This window comes from Chlamydotis macqueenii, chromosome 12, assembly GCF_036417535.1.
Source record: "Chlamydotis macqueenii isolate bChlMac1 chromosome 12, bChlMac1.mat, whole genome shotgun sequence".
NCBI lineage: Eukaryota > Metazoa > Chordata > Aves > Otidiformes > Otididae > Chlamydotis > Chlamydotis macqueenii.
Genome location: NC_141567.1, coordinates 449371 through 467455, shown reverse-complemented (window position 1 = coordinate 467455; position 18085 = coordinate 449371). Strand labels below are relative to the sequence as shown.

Here is an 18085-nt window from a genome sequence, read left to right as displayed (position 1 = left end):
ACTGCACCGGCCCCGGCACACGGTGCCGCAGCCTGGACCTGGCCTCGCGGAGCAGCTCCAGCTCTGCCGGTTTGCCGGCATGGCGGGAGCGCTGCTGGGGCGGCCGGGGGCTCGCAGTGAGCCACGGCGGGCAGCGGGCCAGGGCCAAGCCTGATGGGTGAGCAGACACAAAGGGCCCCGGCGCTGCCCGCAGCAAAGGTGGCTGTGCGCCCGCCCTGGATTTCCCTTTGTGCCTCTCGCTTGAGAGCCGAGCTCTTTGTGCTGCTGAGCACAGTCCCCGGATTTGGAGGAGGGAGGTGGCCCACGGAAAGGACTGTCACCGTGCAGGATGTGGGACCTGTCCCCCAGAGCCGCGGCTGGCGCGCAGGCAGAGGGGGCTGGCAGGAGGCTGCGATCCCAGCACCCCCGTGGCACCGGTCCCGCAGCAGCCCCCTTTGCCGTCCCTGCGGCAAGACAAAGGCAGCACAGAACGGAGGGTGAAACCAGAGCCCTTTATTTGTGTCCTTGCAGGAGCAGAGGGAGGAAGAGGCCAGGGCAGGCAGAGCAGCTGCTGAGCTCCAGCCACAGGAGGGGGCAAAGAAAAGTAGAGCAGGCCACGAGCACCCCTGCACCCCCCATGGGGCTGCGCATCCCAGTCAGGGCGGGAAGGCATCCTGCATCCTCAGCCCCGCGGGGACAGCTCTGCCGGGACGGCACATCTGCAATGCTGCTGGGATTATTGCTCGGAGAACGGGACCCACGTCCGGGTTATTGCTCGGAGAACGGGACCTGCGCCTGGGTTATTGCTCGGAGAACGGGACCCGCGTCCGGGTTATTGCTCGGAGAACGGGATCTGGTTGCAGCAGAGAGGCCTTTGGGAGGACAGGAGAGCTGGGCAGGGGCTTTGCAGGGGGAGGCAGCTCCCTGCCAGCCTGTGGAAGGCACAAACCGGTATGGAGGGCGGGGGGCTGTGCTGGGTGCAGCGTGCCCCCCAGCCAGGAGCACGCCTGCGTGGCTCCCCACGCCCACAGAGCTGCCCTTGGTTTGCATAAGGAGTTAAAATCCGATCCTGGGAGAGCAGAGCGGCTGCAGCAAGGCAGCTTCCCAGGGCCCCAGCTCGGTGAAAGGGGAGCAGGAGGCCCTGCCTAAGGCACTGTGTGGCACTGCTGGGCTGGTGAGGAGCAAGGGCCTCTGCCGCTCCGCTCGCTGAATGAGGAAGTGTCTGAGACCACAAAGAGCTGCAGCAGCCGGAGGAGCAGTTCTGCTGGAGAGCCGCAGGGCGCTCACAGGACAATCTTGAAGGAGCTGCAAGAGACACGACAGGTTCTCACTGGGTCACATGCAGTCTGTGAGCGCCCAGTGCTACAGGGACGCAGCGTTACGCTGTGTGGGAGAGGCTCCCCGCAGAGTTAGCGTGAGATGCAGTTCCCTCTGCTGTTTCAGGAGACCTCGTCCAGGGTAGCCTTGCCTCACTGCCACCGAGAGCTCTGCCCAACGCCGGCACAGCCATCGGGGCGGGCAAACCCCCAGACAGCCCCCCCGGGACAAGCTGCGGCGCTGGAGACTGTACCTGGCGAAGTCCGGGGAGCGGGAGACGACGTGCTGGAACTCGGCGAGGTTGATGGTGCCATCCTTGTCGATGTCGGACTCCTCCAGGATCTGGAGGGGAACAAAAGGCAAGTGGTGAGCTCTGCGTGACCAGGACCACGCAGCGGGCCATGCCCTGCCCGACAGTCCTCACGTTTTGGATGAGCTGCTCCATCTCCATGCTGCTCAGCCGGGACTCCTCGCCTTGCCCCGTCAGGCAGTTCACCAGTTGCTCCAGGTCCTTTCTGTCCAGAGTCCCATCGTCATCAAAGTCTTTGGGGAGACGAAAGTTAAGTTTTGGCAGGGCTGCAGCGACCCCAGACAGTCACAGGGACCCACGCTTGGTGAGAAAAGGGCCTGGCAGCGTGAGGACACAGCGAGCTCCACGCTGCACCTCTCTGCGCACGTCATCGTGCCAAACCAGCAGTTCCCACAGGGAAGCCACCATCCCCGTGGGCGCTCAGGGCACGGCACCCGCCCCCAGCCGTACCGAAGATGCGGAAGGCATAGTGGGATTTGATGTTGGAGGTAGCGGAGTCGCTGAAGACGCTCAGCATATCGAGGAAGTCTTCAAAGGACATGCTGTCGTCCCTGTCGTCTGAGGTGGAGAACACGTGGCAGATCCGGTGCTGGAAGGGGTTTGCCTGCCGACAGAGGAACGGCTCAGGGCAGGGTGGGCAGCGCCAGGCCGGCTCCCTTGCGGCAGACACCGCCGCAGGCTGGTGCCGACCCCGTGCAAGAGCAGGTACCCCACTGTGCCGCTGGGCCATCGCAGGACAGCAGCCTTGCGCAGCAGGGATCGCCGGGATCCTCTGTGGCACGGCGGGGACAAGGAAGCTGTTTGTTGGCACAGCTGACGTGCGGAAAGTGAACGCCTTCCCCAGGTGACTGCTGGAGCAGCACAGCGAGGGCAGAGCACCGGCACTGCCAGGTAAACAAGGCCCTGCCCAAACACGCCCCGACCCAGGGAGCAGCAGCACGTCCCGCTGTCTGCCAGGCACCGTACCCGCAGCTCAGGCAAGGTCAGGATCTGGCTCTTGGGAACCCGCGCGGAGCAGGCATTCTCCCTCTCCTCCTTTGGCAGCAGTTCACTGAACCTCTTGTAGGCACTTGAAGAGGCAAGAACAAGAGACGCTCTGTGGCGTGAGCGGCGCGGGAGGCAGCCCTCTGGGCACGGCCAGCGCAGGCTGCTCTTCCCCGCGCTGCGCAGAGGCGGGCGGCCCGTTTCCCACGGCTCCCTGCCAGCACCTGCACCCCTGCTCCCGGGACACCGGCAGTGGGGCGGAGGAGCGGGCCCTGCCGCCTGCCCACCCAGGTGGCTGCGACTTCAGAGGGGGAAAGGGTTGTCCCGGGCCAGCCCCGCAGCCGGCGCCGCGTTCCGCAGGGCGTCACCGCGCCCGCAGCACCCGCAGCCCTTGGCCCCGTGAGGCCTGGCTGGCAGGGAAAGGCCCAGCCGGGGACCGGCACCGCCCGGCCCCTGCGTGGCGTCCGGGGAAGGGAGAGGGGGCCCCGCGGCGGGGCCGGGGCCGGGACCGCCGCCCCGCCGCCCGAGCCGGCAGTACTCACAGCAGGATCTCCTGCTTGCTCAGGAACGTCAGCTCCTGCGGGGAGAGCGCGGATCAGCGCGGGGCCCGGTGCCCCCCCCCGCCCCCGCCCCCGCCCGGGGCTCGCCCCCCAGCACCTGGTACTCGCCCAGCGCCTCGCGCTGCAGCAGGCTGCCCGAGCCCCCCATGGCGAGCCCGCGCCGCTTCCGCCTGGCCCGCCGCTCAGCCGCTCCCACGGCAGCGCCCCGCCCGCCCACCGGGAGGGGGCGGGGGCACCGGTCCGCGCTCGCCCCGCCCGGCACACGGCATGGCGGCGGCGGGCGAGGAGGCGGGCGAGCCCGGCCCCGAGGAGTTCATCTACGGGGAGGAGGACTTCGTGCTGCAGGGCGCCGGCTGGGAGGGCGAGCCGGGCTCCGCGCCGTCCCGCTTCGACCGGGCGCTGCTGGCGGGCTGGAACGACAGGATGGAGCGGGGCCTGTTCCGGTACCGGCTGGGGCCGCTGCCCACCCGCGTCCTGCCCGGCCCCATGCGCATGGTGGCCCAGCTGAACGTGCAGCGCGGCACCGAGCGCCGCCCGCCGCAGGCCGTCCGCAGCCTCCGGCAGCCCTTCGACCCCGGGGCCTTCAACTTCACCCGCCTCCGCCCCGCCGAGCTGCTGCTCCGCCTGCGCCGGGAGGGGGGCGGCCCCGCGGCCCCCGAGCCGCTGCTGGTGGCCATCAACGCCAGCCCGCTGGAGCGGGGCCACGTCCTGCTGCTGCCGGAGCCGGCGCGGGGGCTGCCGCAGGCGCTCACGGCCCCGCTGCTGCGCGGGGGGCTGGAGGCGGCGCTGCTCAGCGCCCACCCGGGCTTCCGCGTGGGCTTCAACGGCCTGGGCGGCTGCGCCTCCGTCAACCACCTGCACCTGCACGGCTTCTACCTGGCCCGGCCGCTGCTGGTGGAGTCGGCGCCCGCCCGCCCGCTCTGCCCGCCGCGCCGCCTCAGCTTCCTGCCCGCCGTGCCCGCGCCCGCCTTCCTCTTCTACGCCGCCGGCCCCGCCGACCTGGAGCCGCTGGCGCGGGACGTGTGCCGGGCGGCGGAGCACCTGACCGACGCCGGGCTGGCCTGCAACCTCTTCGCCACGCGTGGCGACCCGCCCGAGGGGGCGGCGGCGGCGGCGGCGGCGGGGGGCGGCGCGCGGGGGCTGCGGGTGCTGCTGTGGGCGCGCCGGCCCAGCTTCGGCGCGAAGGGGGGCGCGGTGCTGAGCGTGGCGCTGTGCGAGCTGGCCGGGTACCTGCCGCTGCCCGCCGCGCCGCTCTTCCGCGACATCACGGAGGCGCAGGCGCTGCGCGCCCTCCGCGAGGCGCTGCCGCCCGAGCCGCAGCTGCTCCGCCTCGGCGAGGACCTGGCGCGGCTGCTGGCGGACTGAGCGGGGCCCGCGCCGCGCCCGCCAGGGGGCGCTGCGCGGCGGGCGCGAGGCTGCCGGCCGCGCGGGCTGGGGGCCGCTCTGGCTCGCGGCGCCGGCGTCTCGCTGGCCCGCGCGGAGTGGGGCGGCGGGCGGCCCCGCCCGGCCGGTCGCCATGGAGGCGAGCAGCGGCGGGGGGGGGGGCGAGCCGGCCCCGGCAGCCCCCCCGGCCCGGCCCGCTGCCCCCGGCGGTTCCCCCGGCCCCGAGCCGCGGAGGCGGCAGAGGAAGCGCAGGCGAGTGCGGCGGGAGGGCGGGCGAGCAGGCCGCAGCCCCCCCCCCCCCCCGGGCCCCGGGGAGTCCTGGCGTTTGTCGCTGGGTGCTCCCGTCAGCGCCCCCCGGCGGCAGAGCCCGGCCCGGCACGGAGGGCCGGTGCCGAGGCGGGGGCCGCGGAGAGGCTTCCCGGGACTCTGGATCAGAAAATAAACGTTCGTTCCCGTAAATTGACCCCGTGATCCCAAGCGCGACGCGCCCACGGAAGGTCCCGGGTTCGGGGCCGCTCTTCGCCCTGTTCCCGCGGCTTGCTGAGCCCCCCGGCTCCAGATCAGCTTCACCTGAGGAGCAGGGGCGCTTGTTTCCCTCCCTCCCACCCTGCCCGGGACGCGGCCCCAGTTCCTCGCTGAGCGGCTCTTTCTGTCGTCTCTTTTCCATTCCAGTGTTCCCTCCATCAATCTGACCAGCTGCAGGTACGAGAGCGGTAAGTCCGAGATGCTGCAGAGCGTCCCTTCGGATCAGCCCGCCAACGGCAAGCTCTCTGGGTGCCCGCTCGGCCGGAGAGGAGCGCTGGTACCGACTTTCCACTGCACAGTCGCTTTCAGTTTATGCAGTTATTGGCTGCAAGCGACTTGGAGCCCTGTGAAAAGTTTTTCAGACTTTGGACTGAGATGCCCTCTGGTTTAGAGACACCAAAGGTGCAACACCAGTGCAAGCCCTTGACTCCCCCGTGCACCTGCTGAAGTTGGTGAGAAGGGTTTAGTTAGGGGCAGTTGTAGTGCAAGATGTACCTGTGCTTGGGGAAATGCGCTGAGAGCTCTCAGCTCTTTAACTCAAAGCCGGTGATGGAACAGGCAGGACCGGTACCTGGAACCTCTCCCTGTGCCCTCACTCTCCCCACTCCAGCGAGCTGGCCCACTCTCCTGCCGTGCTGCGTGCTGCCATGAGCTGTGTCTGACTCCTAGCCTTGAGGGATGTTACCAGCCAGTTTGCTAACGACTGTTGTAGCAGTGCAGTTGCGTTGTTGAAGGTCGCAGCCTGGTCAGCTGCGCGAGGAACACGGTCTTTGCACAGAGGGCTGGGCGCTGCGTGTTTTGCCTGGGCTGTCCTCGGGCAGTGTGGTGGCGGGAGGTGGCTGGGGACCCGCAGCGGGAGGTGGTGTGACAGCGCGGGCGCCGCAGCAACCAGAACCATTTTGCAATGGCTCCTAGCACGCGTTGACCTTCACGGCCTCCTCAGCCCTGTGAGAGGCCAAATTCAGAACCAGCACTAACACAAACCATCCCAGCAGCGACCTTCTGCTCCAGAGCTTGTGTGTTCTGCTGCCAAAGAGCTTTTGATTTCCAAGGTGAAACTCATACCTTCACAAGACTTGTATCTGCCCGTGAGGCGTCAGGCCCACGGTGGGCTCAGGCCTGCTGCAGTTCAGGAGGCACTCTGGGACCCCAAGGCGTGTGGGCTTACGGGGCACACCTGCAGCCAGAGGCTGGGGTGAGTTTGGCCGGGTAAAGCTTGTGCTTCTGACACCTCCTGAAGGGTCACGCCAATACCTGACGTCTCTGAGAGCGGAACTGCAGCCCGGAGAGGCTTGTTCCACATTCTGGCCCGGGTTACTTTGGGGATTTAACAGTCCCTGGTACTTGAATCCTCTGCCTGGTCCCTTGTCATCTGCTTGCTTTGGTACAGTGCGGCGGGCAGCACGGCGCTGCGGGCTGAAGGAAGCGGAAGAAAACGAGGAGTGGACAGTGTACTGGACGGACTGCTCGGTCTCTCTGGAGCGTGTCATGGAAATGAAGCGGTTCCAGGTAAACACCCCATGGGAAGGCTGCCCGGCAGGCAGAGCTCGGGAGGGAGGGCGAGACGGGGGCTGCTGGTGCACCAACGTGTTGCAGAATGAAACAGAAGTGTCCAAACGAGCACCCGGGCCCCCTTCTCCGCATCGGTTCCAGAGGGCGCAGGTTCACAAGCCTTTACTTCTGCTGTGTCGCTGGTACGGTGCCATCGGCAATGCTTTGGCAGTTAGCAGTGCGGACTGGAAAGCTGCCAGCCCCTTTAATGTAGCGTGAAATAAATGGTCCTGGATGACAAACGGCTCCCTTCCTGAAGCTGTGATACTCTAGGGAGGGAGAGCTTCAGGGCTGAGATGGAACGAGCCGATAAATCACGCTGGTGAAGTGCCGATAAAGCAGTTGTAGCGCAATCTTGTCTCTCAGCAGAGGTTCAAGGCAACCACAAGCCCAGCTTCCTGTTCTACGTGCCGGTTTCTCCACACACGGGCTTTCCCTGCTGTTCCTTTGCTGATTCTGTTTTTCATCTGCACCTCTTTCAGAAAATCAACCATTTTCCAGGCATGATAGAGATCTGCCGCAAGGACTTGTTGGCTCGCAACCTTAACCGCATGCTCAGGCTCTTCCCCAAGGAGTACAATATATTTCCCCGCACTTGGTGCCTGCCAGCTGAGTGAGTGATCGCGTTAATGCAGCTGGGAGCAGGGGTGTGACATTAGGAACGGCAGCCCCTATGCTTGGCAGCCAGGACTAGGATGGGGGCGCCTCTCTGAGCCTTTGCGCCTTGGTCTGGGCCTTCGTTACCTTCCCTGGAACTGAACGGGGCGTTGAGACTCGTTTCTGGTTTCACGCACCTTTAGTTCCTGTTAGACTGAACTAGCCCGTGGAACGGCGTCCCCTGCGATGCATGCCATGCTGCTGGGCAGGCCACGCGCTGACGGGCTAAATCTGGGGAGAGGGACCCACCCGGAAAGCCAGAGGGCAGTGGGCGAGCAGGAAGTGTAAATCTGTGTTTCGGTGAAGGTCCCTCTGCGGTTCAGGGTGAGCAGGAGAGGCAACTGCAGCGTGGCAGGGTCCCTGCCCTCAGCGGCTGGGTCGGTGCCCATCGCTCGCCCGGGAAGGGCACAGCACCGGGCTGCGAGGCGGTTCCACCCCGCCGGCTGCGACGGCTGTCCTCTCACCCCCTGCACCTCTGCCGTCCGCTGCGGCAGAGCGTGCTGATGGCGGGGGACAGCGGGAGCGTGCAGCCACTGCCTGCAGGTGTACAGTTCGATGTAAACCAGCACCGATTACCCCAGCTTCAGGGCAGAAGGCCTGGCTTCTCTGATCACATATGGGCAAGCAATGACAGAAACATCGCTGAACGCGACCGAAGGGCGCTCCGGGTTTGGGGTTGTAAGGAGACAAGATGCCCATTCTTAGACAGATTTTAGTCCTGCCGTTTCCTGAAGACCCTGAAGTAGGGCTCCCCTCGCCTGTTCTGGAGCTGAACTCTCCTCACGGTTAGAATGATTTTCTTCATATCTGACCTAAAGCATCTTTGCTGAAATACGGGCACTTAACTCTTCTCCCATTTGCACTGGCCTTGGAGAACAGTGGTTTGCTGCATTTTGCTAACAGCGTGTCCTGTCCAGGAAGGCTGTTGCCACCTGTCCTCTCAGTCTTCCCGTTTCTGGAGCAGATAGACCTAGTTCTCCTGTCCTTCCCTCCAGGCTGCATTTCCTGCACTCAGATTGCGCTTGGCGCTGTTTTCGGGGATTTGTCCTGTTTGCCTCTCTCTTTCCCTAAATTTCGTGCCCACTAGAGAGACAGTCCTTCTCCATCTACATCAAAAGAACTAATTGGTGTGTGGGCTTGACTCTTCAGAGCACCATACTCCCACTGGAGCTGCTCTTGAAGATCAGCCGCGTAACGCAACGGGCGCGCTCGGCTCGCCAGCCTCCGCGCCCTGCACAGAACGCTCTGGCTGTGGCCTCCTGCCTGCTTGCTGATGAGCTGGCATAAAAGGGGAGGTAAAGGCCTCCCCCTCCTTTGTAGCCACTGCTTGTTTATTTTCTCCTGCTCTCTCTGCGGCAGCAGAGCCACCGTCTTACTGGCTCCTGTATGCACAGTGGTGACCACTGCCTAGGAACCTCCTGGTAGCGGTGGAGATGCGTGCCAGGAAAAGGTGGAACCAGGAGAGCTCTGTCAGGTCACACGAGGACCAGTTTGTGACTCGCGTAGAACAGGAATAAGCGTACAGTTCCTCTGCTGGAGACGTTTGGTCTGTGCTGGCCCGCAGTGCATGGTTTGAGTGCTTAACGCTTAGGAGTTGAGAGGCTGGGTTTGTGTAGCTTGTAACAGTCACCCCTTCCTCGCACAGCTACGGAGATTTCCAGGCCTACAGACGCGCGAGGAAAACCAGAACGTTCATCTGCAAGCCAGACAGCGGCTGCCAAGGGAAAGGCATCTTCATAACCCGTAATCCAGAGGAGATCAAACATGGAGAGCATGTGATCTGTCAGCAGTACATCTCTAAGGTAACGGGGCCAGTCCCAAAGTGCTCAGAGTAGGTGGAGGATTGCAACCTCCTGGCTCTTGCAGCATCCCGCATCCTCCTTGCGTCCTTTGCCCGATGTCTTCCTGGATCTGCTGGGAGCACCGGGTGGCTGCAGCGCACAGAGGCACGCGAAAGCTTGCCTTTCTCCCTGCTGCTGAGCTGCCAGGGAGCGGCACAAGCAGCGTGCCTCACGGAGTTGGCAGCGCACCTAGCAATGTTTCGTTGTCTCATGCTTGCTCCTGCCTTTTTTTCTCGCAGCCTTTCCTTATTGATGGCTTTAAATTTGACATGCGTATCTATGTGCTGGTCACATCTTGTGACCCGCTGAGGATTTTTGTCTACAAGGAGGGTCTGGCTCGGTTTGCCACCGTGAGGTACATCGATCCCAGCAGCAGAAACCTGGTAAAGAAGGGAAGCTTCCAAAAAACTTGTGTAGTATCTGTAGGTGTTAGTCCCTAGTTTCTCCTAGGGCCATTCAGACCTTGAAAAGACAGACTGGTGGGTTTCGTGGGACCCAGCCTTTTTTCCTGTTCTCCCCTCCTCTGCACCTCCTCCTCCCCCTCACAGGGGGCATTTCAGGAGTGTCTGAAGTAGATCTGCTCCCAGGCCCCACGTTTGGGCTGTTTACTGGGAGAGCAAGGTGCGGAGTGTGGCCGTGCCCGTCTCCGAGTGGGGGTCTGTAGCCTGTAAAATCCCAGCAGGAGGTGGACTGTAGTGCTGGATTGCTGCGCTGCAGCCACAGCCTGCCCTGAGATGCCCCGGGCTTCTGGCTCTCTGCCCGCTTGTCCCAGAGCTGCACAGGTACGTGCTCTCCCTCACTGCGATACCTGCGTGTCTGGGAGAGGTCTTCCGCTTAGGGTGAACAACGGAAGAGGAAGAATCTGCAGGAATTTTCTGCAGCTTCTGTCCTGAGGAGTCCCCTGTTATTGGTGGGGCCACGGCTGGAATGCCATTTGTGGAGCTGACCGCTGTGCTTTCCCCCGAGATAAGGACAGAGGCGCGGAGAAGGTAGAGCTCTGTTGGCCCTAACTTCTGGCCAGAGAGGGAATCACCAGCGTGATTCACTCCTTGCTGCCAGTCCCCGCCACGGAGCAGAGACAGAAGAGGGCGAAGCTGGCGGCTAGATCAGTGCCAATGGGGCTGTTCTATTTATGCTCTGTGGTTAAGAGTAAATTACAGTCTCTCGTGGTTCCTCTCTCAGGATGATCTCTGCATGCATTTGACCAATTATGCTGTCAACAAACGTAATGAAAACTTTGTCCAGGATGAGCTGACAGGCAGTAAGAGGTATCGTCTTGCCCAGGTACTGCAGTGCCCTGTGCACACCCTGAAGGAAAGCTGCATTTGGGACACTGCTCTACTTCCGTTTGCCGTGGGGCAAACATGGTACCACAGGTCAGCTCCTGTCATCTCCTGTCCTCCACACAGGAAACTGTCCACCCTGAATGCCTGGATGACCACTAACAGCTACAACACAACCAAACTCTGGGAGGATATTGAAGACGTTATTATAAAGACTCTTATTTCAGCCCACCCTGTTGTGAAGCACAGTTACCAAAGCTGCTTTCCTAACCACACCACTGGCTCTGCCTGCTTTGAGATACTGGGCTTTGATATTTTGCTGGACAGAAAGTTGAAGCCGTGGCTGCTGGAGGTGAGGAAGCAGTCTCCCGTGGTGTTGAAGCAACTCTGGAAGCAGCAGACAGCTGAGAGTCAGCTCGTCTCGGGGAGGCTCCAGAACAAGGGGTGGTGGGATGAACAGAACTTGTTTTATTGAAAAAGGGCCACCTCGTTCCCAAAATTAAACAGGCTGCAAAGACAAGTAGCCAAGCAACCTGCTGTAGGCTAAGCAGGACCTGAGAGCCTTTTCCCTGTACGCCCTCTCCAACAGCAGGGAGTTCCCTGACCCTTAGGACCCCTTGACCTGTAACAGCATCCTGGATTTACGAGAGGTGCCCCCCGCCTGTGGTCCTGTGGGGTCTGGATGAGCTGCGGTGCGGGTGGGCATTACACTGCAGAGGGACACAACCAGCCGCTGCACCCAGCCCCCTGCAGCCAGCCCCCTGCTTCCTTCCTGTTACAGGGAAGAACATCCATGAAACGTGGGGTGGGGCAGACTGGGACCAGTGAGCTGGCTGCTGGCAGCGCCTTCTGGGAGCTGCCAGGTTAGAGTGGCCGTTTGTTTTGGCAGGTGAACCACTCTCCCAGCTTCACCACAGACTCCCGCCTGGACCGCGAGGTGAAGGATGCTCTCCTCTGCGATACCATCAACCTGATAAACGTGCATGCCTGTAACAAAAGGAAGGTGCTGGAGGAAGACAAACAGCGGGCAAAGGACCGGCTCCTCCAGCCCCATCAGACTCTCCGTGCACCCAGGTACTGCTCTCCCCCACAGTGCTGCAGGTCCGCGTGAGAAAAGATGGGGCGTGGCAGAGCAGGATAAACTCAAGGCTGGCTGTCTCCAAATTAAAGCTCCCAGAGGCCGTGGTGCTATACGGCCTCCGAGAAGAGATCTCCCAAGCATCTGCATCCTGCAAGGCAGAGCCAGGGCTTCTCTCTGGGCCCTAGGAGATCTGAGATGCCTGGTGCTCTAGGCCCTGTGCAGAGTCATCCCCACCCAGCTGCGCCTGCTTTTCACTTCCTTCCGTGCGGACAGGCTGTGCCTGCACCTCTGGGCCCACAGTGACGCTTGCAGGGCTGCTGCAGGGACCAAGAGCACCCAAGGCGCAGGGCTCTTCTCTAGAGCAGGGCTCCTTTCCCAGGGCGGGGGGTTTTCCCGGCCTTTCTCTGCGTGTCCTTTCATGATGAGTGAATCCACATGGCCTCGTGAGGCCCTGTTAGGTGAGCCGGCTGCCTGGGCTTTTCCTGCCGTGCAGGGCGAGGCAGGAACCACCCTCCAGCTCCCATTTCAATTAGGAGACCTGAGATCACTTCGGGCTGGCAATGCCGAGCGTGTTAGCCCTGCACTCTGCATGGCCCTGCTGCCTCGGCTGCACCGAGCTCCCTGCTGGCGAGGAAAGCTCCCAGCAGCGTGCAGGGTGGCAAATATTCCTGGAATAGGCACATTTTAACTGAACTTCTTGTACCTGGGTTAGTTGGGTGAAAAGGCTGGGGGCAGGGTGTGAGCTTGGGTGGCAGGGAGGAGATCTGAAGCCCTTCACCAGCTCTCCAGAGCTGGAGGATTAAGTGTGGGTTATGCGGGTTCCCTGCAGTGCGTCCATGTGAAACGGGCTCCCAAACGGGGAAAGCCGGGGGGAAAAGCGCTTGCTAGGTCCTTCTCCCTCAGCCGGGACAGCGCCTGCAGTCTCCTACTGCAGCTCCCTGCCTGTGCTTTCTCCTGGTTGGCAGGCGCGAGGAGTCAGAGAGCAGCCAGGCTGCCTGGCTGTCGCAGGCAGAGAAGTACGAGAACTTGCACCTGGGCGGCTACCGGCGCATTTATCCGGCACGTGCAACAGACAAGTATGAGCCATTTTTCAAGCAGAGTGGCTCCCTCTTCCAGGAAACGGTGTCATCCAAAGCACGGGAGGAGTACGCCAGGTACGCTGCTCCTGCGGAAAGCCCTCTCCTCACAGAGGGGGCAGAGAGACCGCTTGGTTCTGATCCTTTCTGGGGGCGACGCAGCTGCTTAACAGATGTAAGTCAGCTGGTGAGAGCTGCAAGGGAGGGGGCTGCATGTGCCATGTCACCACAGCAAAGCAGCTTCCTCTCACACGGACCCTTGAGAGGCAAATGCAATATTCCTTTGACTTCTGGGCGCTGGAGGCACCGTGTCCAAGTGTCCTCCACCCTTCTGCCAGGCACAGCCCAATGCAAGGGCATTTCCTACAGCAGGAGTCTCTTTTACAAGCGCTCCTGGCCCATTTCTTGGCACACTTGTATTATGGCCTGTTCACTACAGAACTTCTGACTGCAGTAAAATGTCCTCGAATTAAGGCTTCATAATAAGCCTATCATGCCTCTTACCGAACCAGTGACCAAGACACTTGTTCCATGGCAGGCAGCAACTGGAGGAAATGCGCCTGAAAAGAGAGAAGTTGGAAGCTGTTATTAGGAAGAAGAAAACAGAGAGGAAAGAACACCTGCATGGAGAGCCAGCTGGGGACAAATCCCAGCTCCCGAACAGAACGAGAGCTCCGACAACACGCCTCATCTATAGAAGCACCAGGCTGTGGGATAGAAAGGTACCTTGCTCTTGTCCGTGGTGGTCCGTGGGCTCTGGGAAGGGTGAGCACTGGGAACAGTGCCGGGCCGTGGGCGTCTCCCAGGGAACAGAAGTGTGAGGGAGGTGGGACTCCCCTTCCTTAACTCGGGAGAGCTGACAGCTTGTGCTGGGAGGTACTTGCAAGCACCACTGTTGTCCCCCCCCGTTGTGGCTCCCACTGGGATCTTCGTCCCACTGCACCCTGAAGTCTGTAATTCTCTCTGGGGCGTGGAGCAGTGAGGCTTTGTCTCTCTTGCACTGACTACAGCTTCAACTGCGCTGTAACTCCAGTCTTTCTTTCCCGAGGTGCGGCGCATGCAGTACGACTCCATGCAACCCCAGGATATTGTGGAAGACGAGGAGAAGAGAAGAGTCAGTGCTCTTCTGCAGCGTGAGAACCTTATCCGAGGCCTGGGCATCATCAATCAGCTCTCCCAGCTGCTCTCCCCAGCCGGCGGACTCGCTGACACCCGGGCATCCTGCACCGCTGTCCCCAGGAGCCAGGTAACCGAAGATTGCCCAGCTCCATCCTGCAGGGCCGACGCAGGAATCGGCTGCTAGCGGGAGGGTCGTGAGGAACGAATCTTGGGCACTGAGCTTCAGGTGAATTCTGCACTGCGCACGGTGCCTGTTCCTAAACACCGTGCCTTCTACATTCCCCACGCAGGGGAGGTGACCAGCCCACCGCACGGGTCCTGACGCATGTGCCTAAACCCCGTTGGGCTCAGCCCTCGGTCTGGAGCTCCCCCTTCCGTCACCCTGGCTCGGCAAGAGCACGCTAGGGCGCAAACCCTCGGCGCTGCTGCGTCCCAGGCTGCCGAGGGGCGCGGCTGGAGAAAGCTGGGCTCGCAACGGGTTGCCCAGGGCACCCGGGGTTGGACCCAGGGGTAAGGGAGATCTGTGTGGTTGTCTCAAACTGAGTCTTGGCTGCCACGCCAATTCCCAAGGCTACTGGTCTAAAACCAGACGAGGAGGAAGCCCGCGGTCCATTGCCTGTGGGCTCCGTTAGGCTACAAGGGCTCTTCTGGAGCGCTGACGGTGGTTGTCACCTGCTGTGTCGGGGAAGGGCTGGTTCTGGACCTGCGATTAATGGAAAACCCTGCAAGGTCCATTGCCTCTTCCAGTGGCACCGCCTGCTTCCAGGAGGGCCTCCCCTCCTGCCTGGGGAGAAAGCGCAGGGCGAAACTTTGGCGAGGGCCCGTAGGTGACTAGAGAAGACTTTTCCTTCCCATCTCTTGCCAAGGCCTCCGGAGCTAAGCCACAACTGCTTTCTTTCCTTCCAGCCGCAGCTTCTCTGGGATGCGCTCGGGGGCCAGGACACCCACCCCTTCATGACGCTCATCCCCCTCTCGCTCCTGGGACGCCGAGTCCGGCCCTGGGGACAGCAGTTCGTACACAACCCCAGAGCCAGCACCGAGCAGCCAGCCAGCCTGGGCTCGGATCCTGCTGCCGCAGGCACCCTCTCCGTTCGAGGCCAGAGCATCCCTTACCGTGAGCAGCACAAGGTGCAGCACAGCCTCCGGGCACGGGACGCGGGCTGGCTGCGGGTCCAGGCAGCAGGGACGGCAGCTGTTACCCAGCCCTGCACCGAACTCAAGGAGCTGCAGGCGAGAGGCCAGCGGCTCCCTGGCCCCGGGAACAAGGCTGAGGGCCGTGAGTACGCACTGCCTTCCTTCAGCTCCGAGTGCCTGTGTCGTGGGGACTCATCAGCGAGGAGCCGTGGGCAGGCAGGTGGGAGCTCTGATGTTCCTGGGCTTGCCAGGGTGGGAGGAGTGGGTGGGCTGCATGGAGCTCAGGGTCCCTGGGGTGCTCAGACCCTGCGGAGGGTTCACGGCGCTCTTCTCTGGGAACTGGTGACCGGAAGAGACTGGGAAGTCTCTGCCTGAGGCTGGTAGCGTCCCATTTGCAGGGGCAAGGAAGAGAGTGAGTGGTTTCCCAGGAACAAGGGTCGCTGTGCTGAGACGGGGGAGCGTGAGAAGCCCAGAAGTACCTGGGAGCCGGGTCAGGAGCACCGCGGGGGGCAGCCCCAGGGGCGTGTTAGCTGTGGGAAGTAGGGGTGAGACACTCGGTGACGCAGCGCGGCCCCCAGCCCCTCGGCAGGCCCCGCTCCCTCCTGCCAGCCCCTGCCCTCAGAGCTCCCCCCACCCACGCTCCCCCACCATCGCAGCCTCAGGGGCGGGGAGGAGCGGGGGCCGCGCGGGGTCTGCCAGGGCCGAGCCCCGTCACGGAGGGCAGCGGGCTGCTGCCCCACAGAGCCGCCGGGGTGGGGCTGCGCTCGCCCAGGTGAAGCTGGCGGGCTGTCCTCCCCCGCAGGCAGCTGTCACCCGGTGTCCCCAGCCAGCACGGATGCGAACGCGGGCGCTGGCCCCTTCAGCCCTGCCGCGCTCCAGGAGCTCCCGGTCGCCTCGCGGGCCCGCGGCGTGAAAGGCACGGGTAAGGCGGCCCGGGGGCTGCCCGTGCTTAGCCGTGCTCCCCGGGGGTGCTCGCCGAAGATCCGTGGCTGCTGGAGCAGGACGGTCGCCCCGGCGGTGCCCGTGTCTGGTCCCCGGCGCGGGCCCCGGGCTGCCGCCTCGCCCCGGCCCCTCGTACCCTGCGCGGGGCCGGGATCGGGACCCCCGGGGCGGCCGTGCCGCGCATCCTCGCTGAGCGGGGCCCGAACCCCGCCGGGCCCCCGCGCCGCCCCCGCCGGGGCCGCCCCAGCGCCGACCCCGCCCGGTTCCCGGTCCCCGTCCTCCGGCCATGGCGGCGTTGGTGCGGCGCGGGCTGCGGGCGGCCGCGCTCCTCCTGGCCAGGACCCCGCGGCGGGCGGCGGCGGCGTGGCCCGGGGACCCGGAGACGCCGGAGACCCCGGACCCGGCGCTGGAGGAGGCCGAGAGGTGCGGGGCGGCGCGGCGGGGGCCGGGGCCGGGCCGGGCCGGGCCTCTCACGTCTCTCCCCCGCAGGGCGCGGCGGCGGCGGGCGGCGGCGCGGCTGCGGCGGGAGCTGTGCGGGGAGCGCGGCGGCCCCGAGCGCACGCTGACCTGGCAGGCGATGGAGCAGATGCGGTGAGCGCCGCGGCCGGGCCGGGCCGGGCCGGGCGGGGCTGCGCCGCGGTGACCGCGCCCTGGTGACCGTGCCCGTGCCCGCAGGTTCCTGCGGCAGGAGCTGCCCGAGGAGTGGCCGCCGGAGCGCCTGGCCCGGGGCTTCGGCGTCAGCCCCGAGGTGGTGCGGCGGGTGCTGCGGGGCCGGGGCTGCCCCCCGCCGCGCCGCCGCCTGCGCCAGGACGAGCGGGCGCTGAAGGCCGTACCGGCACCGACTGCGGGAGCAGGAGCGGCGCCGAGCGGCGACGTGCGCGCCCCCGACGGGACGCTGCTGTACCGGCTGCCGCGGAGCCGGAGCGGGCCGGGGCCCGGCGCGCAATAAACGGCTGAGCGGACCCGCCTCCCCGCGCTGCTTCCGCTCCGCCGCCGTCGCCATGGGCTCGGAGGCCGCGCTGCTGCTGGACGCGGCGGACTTCGCGGCCGGGAAGCACAAGGGGCAGCGGCGGAAGGACCCCGAGGGGACCCCCTTCATCAACCACCCCATCGGTGCGGAGACCCTCCCCCCCCACCGCCCCGGCTCCCGCGGCCCCGGGGAACACCCCCCCCCCCCCCAACCCCGCGTCCCGGAGCGCCGCTCGCCCCCCGGGACGGAGCCCTCGGGACCCCCCGGGACCACCCCGCCTTGCCGTGCCGCCTGCTCCGCAGCACCGCGAGCCCCCGGGACCCCCGCCCCAGACCCCTGCGGAGAGCCAGGCCCCCCCCCGCCCCGCGTTCGGCTGCAGGGCTCCCCCCACCTTGCCACGGGCCGCGTCCGAGGGAGCTGCTGCCTCCGCCGGGGGACAGTGCCCCCCCCCCCCCCCGCGGGTGCCAGCTCCCAGCCCCCCCCCCCCGGCAGGACGCGCCCCGGGCGGGTCCCGGGGGGCCCTTCACTGCCCAGCAGTGCCCCCCCGGAGCCCCCTGCTCCCCCCAGCGCTGTGCTCTGCGTCGCAGGCGTGGCGCGGATCCTGGCGCGCGAGGCCGGCGTGACCGACATCGTCGTGCTGCAGGTAACGGCCCGCCCCGCCGCGCCGCGCCGCGCGCGCCCCCGCCGCCCGGCCCCGGCCCACGGCCCCCGGCTCGCCGCAGGCCGCCCTGCTGCACGACGCGGTGGAGGACACGGACGCCACGCTCCCGGAGATCGAGGAGCGGTTCGGGGCCGAGGTGCGGCGCGTGGTGGAGGAGCTGACGGACGACAAGGCGCTGCCCGGCGCGGAGCGGAAGCGGCTGCAGGTGGAGCGGGCGGCCGGCAGCAGCCCGCGGGCCAAGCTGGTGAAGCTGGCGGACAAACTGCACAACCTGCGCGACCTCAACCGCTGCACCCCGCGAGGTGCGGCCGCGCCGGGGCTCGGGGCAGGAGCGGGGGCCCGGCCGGGGGAGCTCGGGGAGCGGCCCTGCGGGGGCGCCCGGACTCGGGGCCCGGGGCGCTGTCGGGGCGGCGGGGCCTCCCCCGGGCCCCTCCGGGCGGCCGGGCGTGACGCACGCCGCGCGTGTCCCCGCAGGGTGGTCGTCGGAGCGCGTGCAGGAGTACTTCCGGTGGGCGGCGCAGGTGGTGGCCGGCCTGCGTGGGACGAGCCCGCCGCTGGAGGCAGCGCTGCGCCGGCTGTTCGAGGAGCGCGGCCTGACCCCGGAACCCGCGCCGTCGGGCACCGGGCCCGCCGCCACCGGGGACCGCGAGCGGGGCGGGGCGGGGCGCGGCGGCCAATAAACGTGCGTAGAGCTGAGAGTCCCGCCTCCTAG

General features: G+C 65.3%; 4 protein-coding genes and 1 long non-coding RNA gene across 10 annotated transcripts; 3 read left to right on the top strand and 2 right to left on the bottom strand.

Annotated features, from left to right (window-relative positions):
• Nucleotides 1-472: 472 nt before the first annotated feature.
• On the bottom strand, nucleotides 473-3384 carry CIB1 (calcium and integrin binding 1). Its single transcript, XM_086757633.1, has 7 exons — nucleotides 3248-3384; nucleotides 3133-3167; nucleotides 2573-2675; nucleotides 2057-2210; nucleotides 1721-1839; nucleotides 1550-1638; nucleotides 473-1284 (listed from the first exon to the last, which is right to left on the bottom strand). The coding sequence occupies exons 1-7, from the start codon at nucleotides 3296-3298 to the stop codon at nucleotides 1263-1265; spliced, it is 573 nt and encodes a 190-aa protein (XP_086613759.1). The 5' UTR covers nucleotides 3299-3384; the 3' UTR covers nucleotides 473-1262.
• GDPGP1 (GDP-D-glucose phosphorylase 1) lies at nucleotides 3291-4522 on the top strand. The gene has a single exon (XM_086757632.1). The coding sequence runs from the start codon at nucleotides 3418-3420 to the stop codon at nucleotides 4513-4515; it is 1098 nt and encodes a 365-aa protein (XP_086613758.1). The 5' UTR covers nucleotides 3291-3417; the 3' UTR covers nucleotides 4516-4522.
• Nucleotides 4523-4990: 468 nt separating this feature from the next.
• On the top strand, nucleotides 4991-16558 carry TTLL13 (tubulin tyrosine ligase like 13). Of its 5 annotated transcripts, none has more exons than XM_086757488.1 (15): nucleotides 4991-5510; nucleotides 6449-6567; nucleotides 7092-7222; nucleotides 8912-9068; nucleotides 9347-9490; nucleotides 10290-10375; nucleotides 10517-10742; nucleotides 11280-11464; nucleotides 12437-12625; nucleotides 13086-13269; nucleotides 13596-13793; nucleotides 14573-15020; nucleotides 15603-15722; nucleotides 16232-16333; nucleotides 16418-16558. In XM_086757488.1, exons 2-14 carry the CDS (start codon nucleotides 6547-6549, stop codon nucleotides 16306-16308), a joined length of 2166 nt encoding a protein of 721 aa, XP_086613614.1. In that variant the 5' UTR covers nucleotides 4991-5510; nucleotides 6449-6546; the 3' UTR covers nucleotides 16309-16333; nucleotides 16418-16558. The 5 variants fall into 5 exon arrangements, with proteins under 5 accessions (XP_086613614.1, XP_086613612.1, XP_086613615.1 ...); XM_086757486.1 differs by having other exon boundaries at nucleotides 4991-6348; XM_086757489.1 differs by lacking the exon at nucleotides 9347-9490 and having other exon boundaries at nucleotides 4993-6348.
• Nucleotides 9378-13589, bottom strand: LOC147599180 (uncharacterized). Of its 2 annotated transcripts, none has more exons than XR_015259928.1 (3): nucleotides 13274-13589; nucleotides 13052-13107; nucleotides 9378-9487 (listed from the first exon to the last, which is right to left on the bottom strand). It is a non-coding gene; the product is annotated as an uncharacterized LOC147599180 (long non-coding RNA). The 2 variants fall into 2 exon arrangements; XR_015259929.1 differs by lacking the exon at nucleotides 9378-9487 and adding an exon at nucleotides 12437-12653.
• Nucleotides 16559-16604: 46 nt separating the features above from the next.
• On the top strand, nucleotides 16605-18071 carry HDDC3 (HD domain containing 3). The gene is made up of 4 exons (XM_086757492.1): nucleotides 16605-16855; nucleotides 17300-17355; nucleotides 17435-17675; nucleotides 17848-18071. Exons 1-4 carry the CDS (start codon nucleotides 16744-16746, stop codon nucleotides 18051-18053), a joined length of 615 nt encoding a protein of 204 aa, XP_086613618.1. The 5' UTR covers nucleotides 16605-16743; the 3' UTR covers nucleotides 18054-18071.
• Nucleotides 18072-18085: the final 14 nt, after the last annotated feature.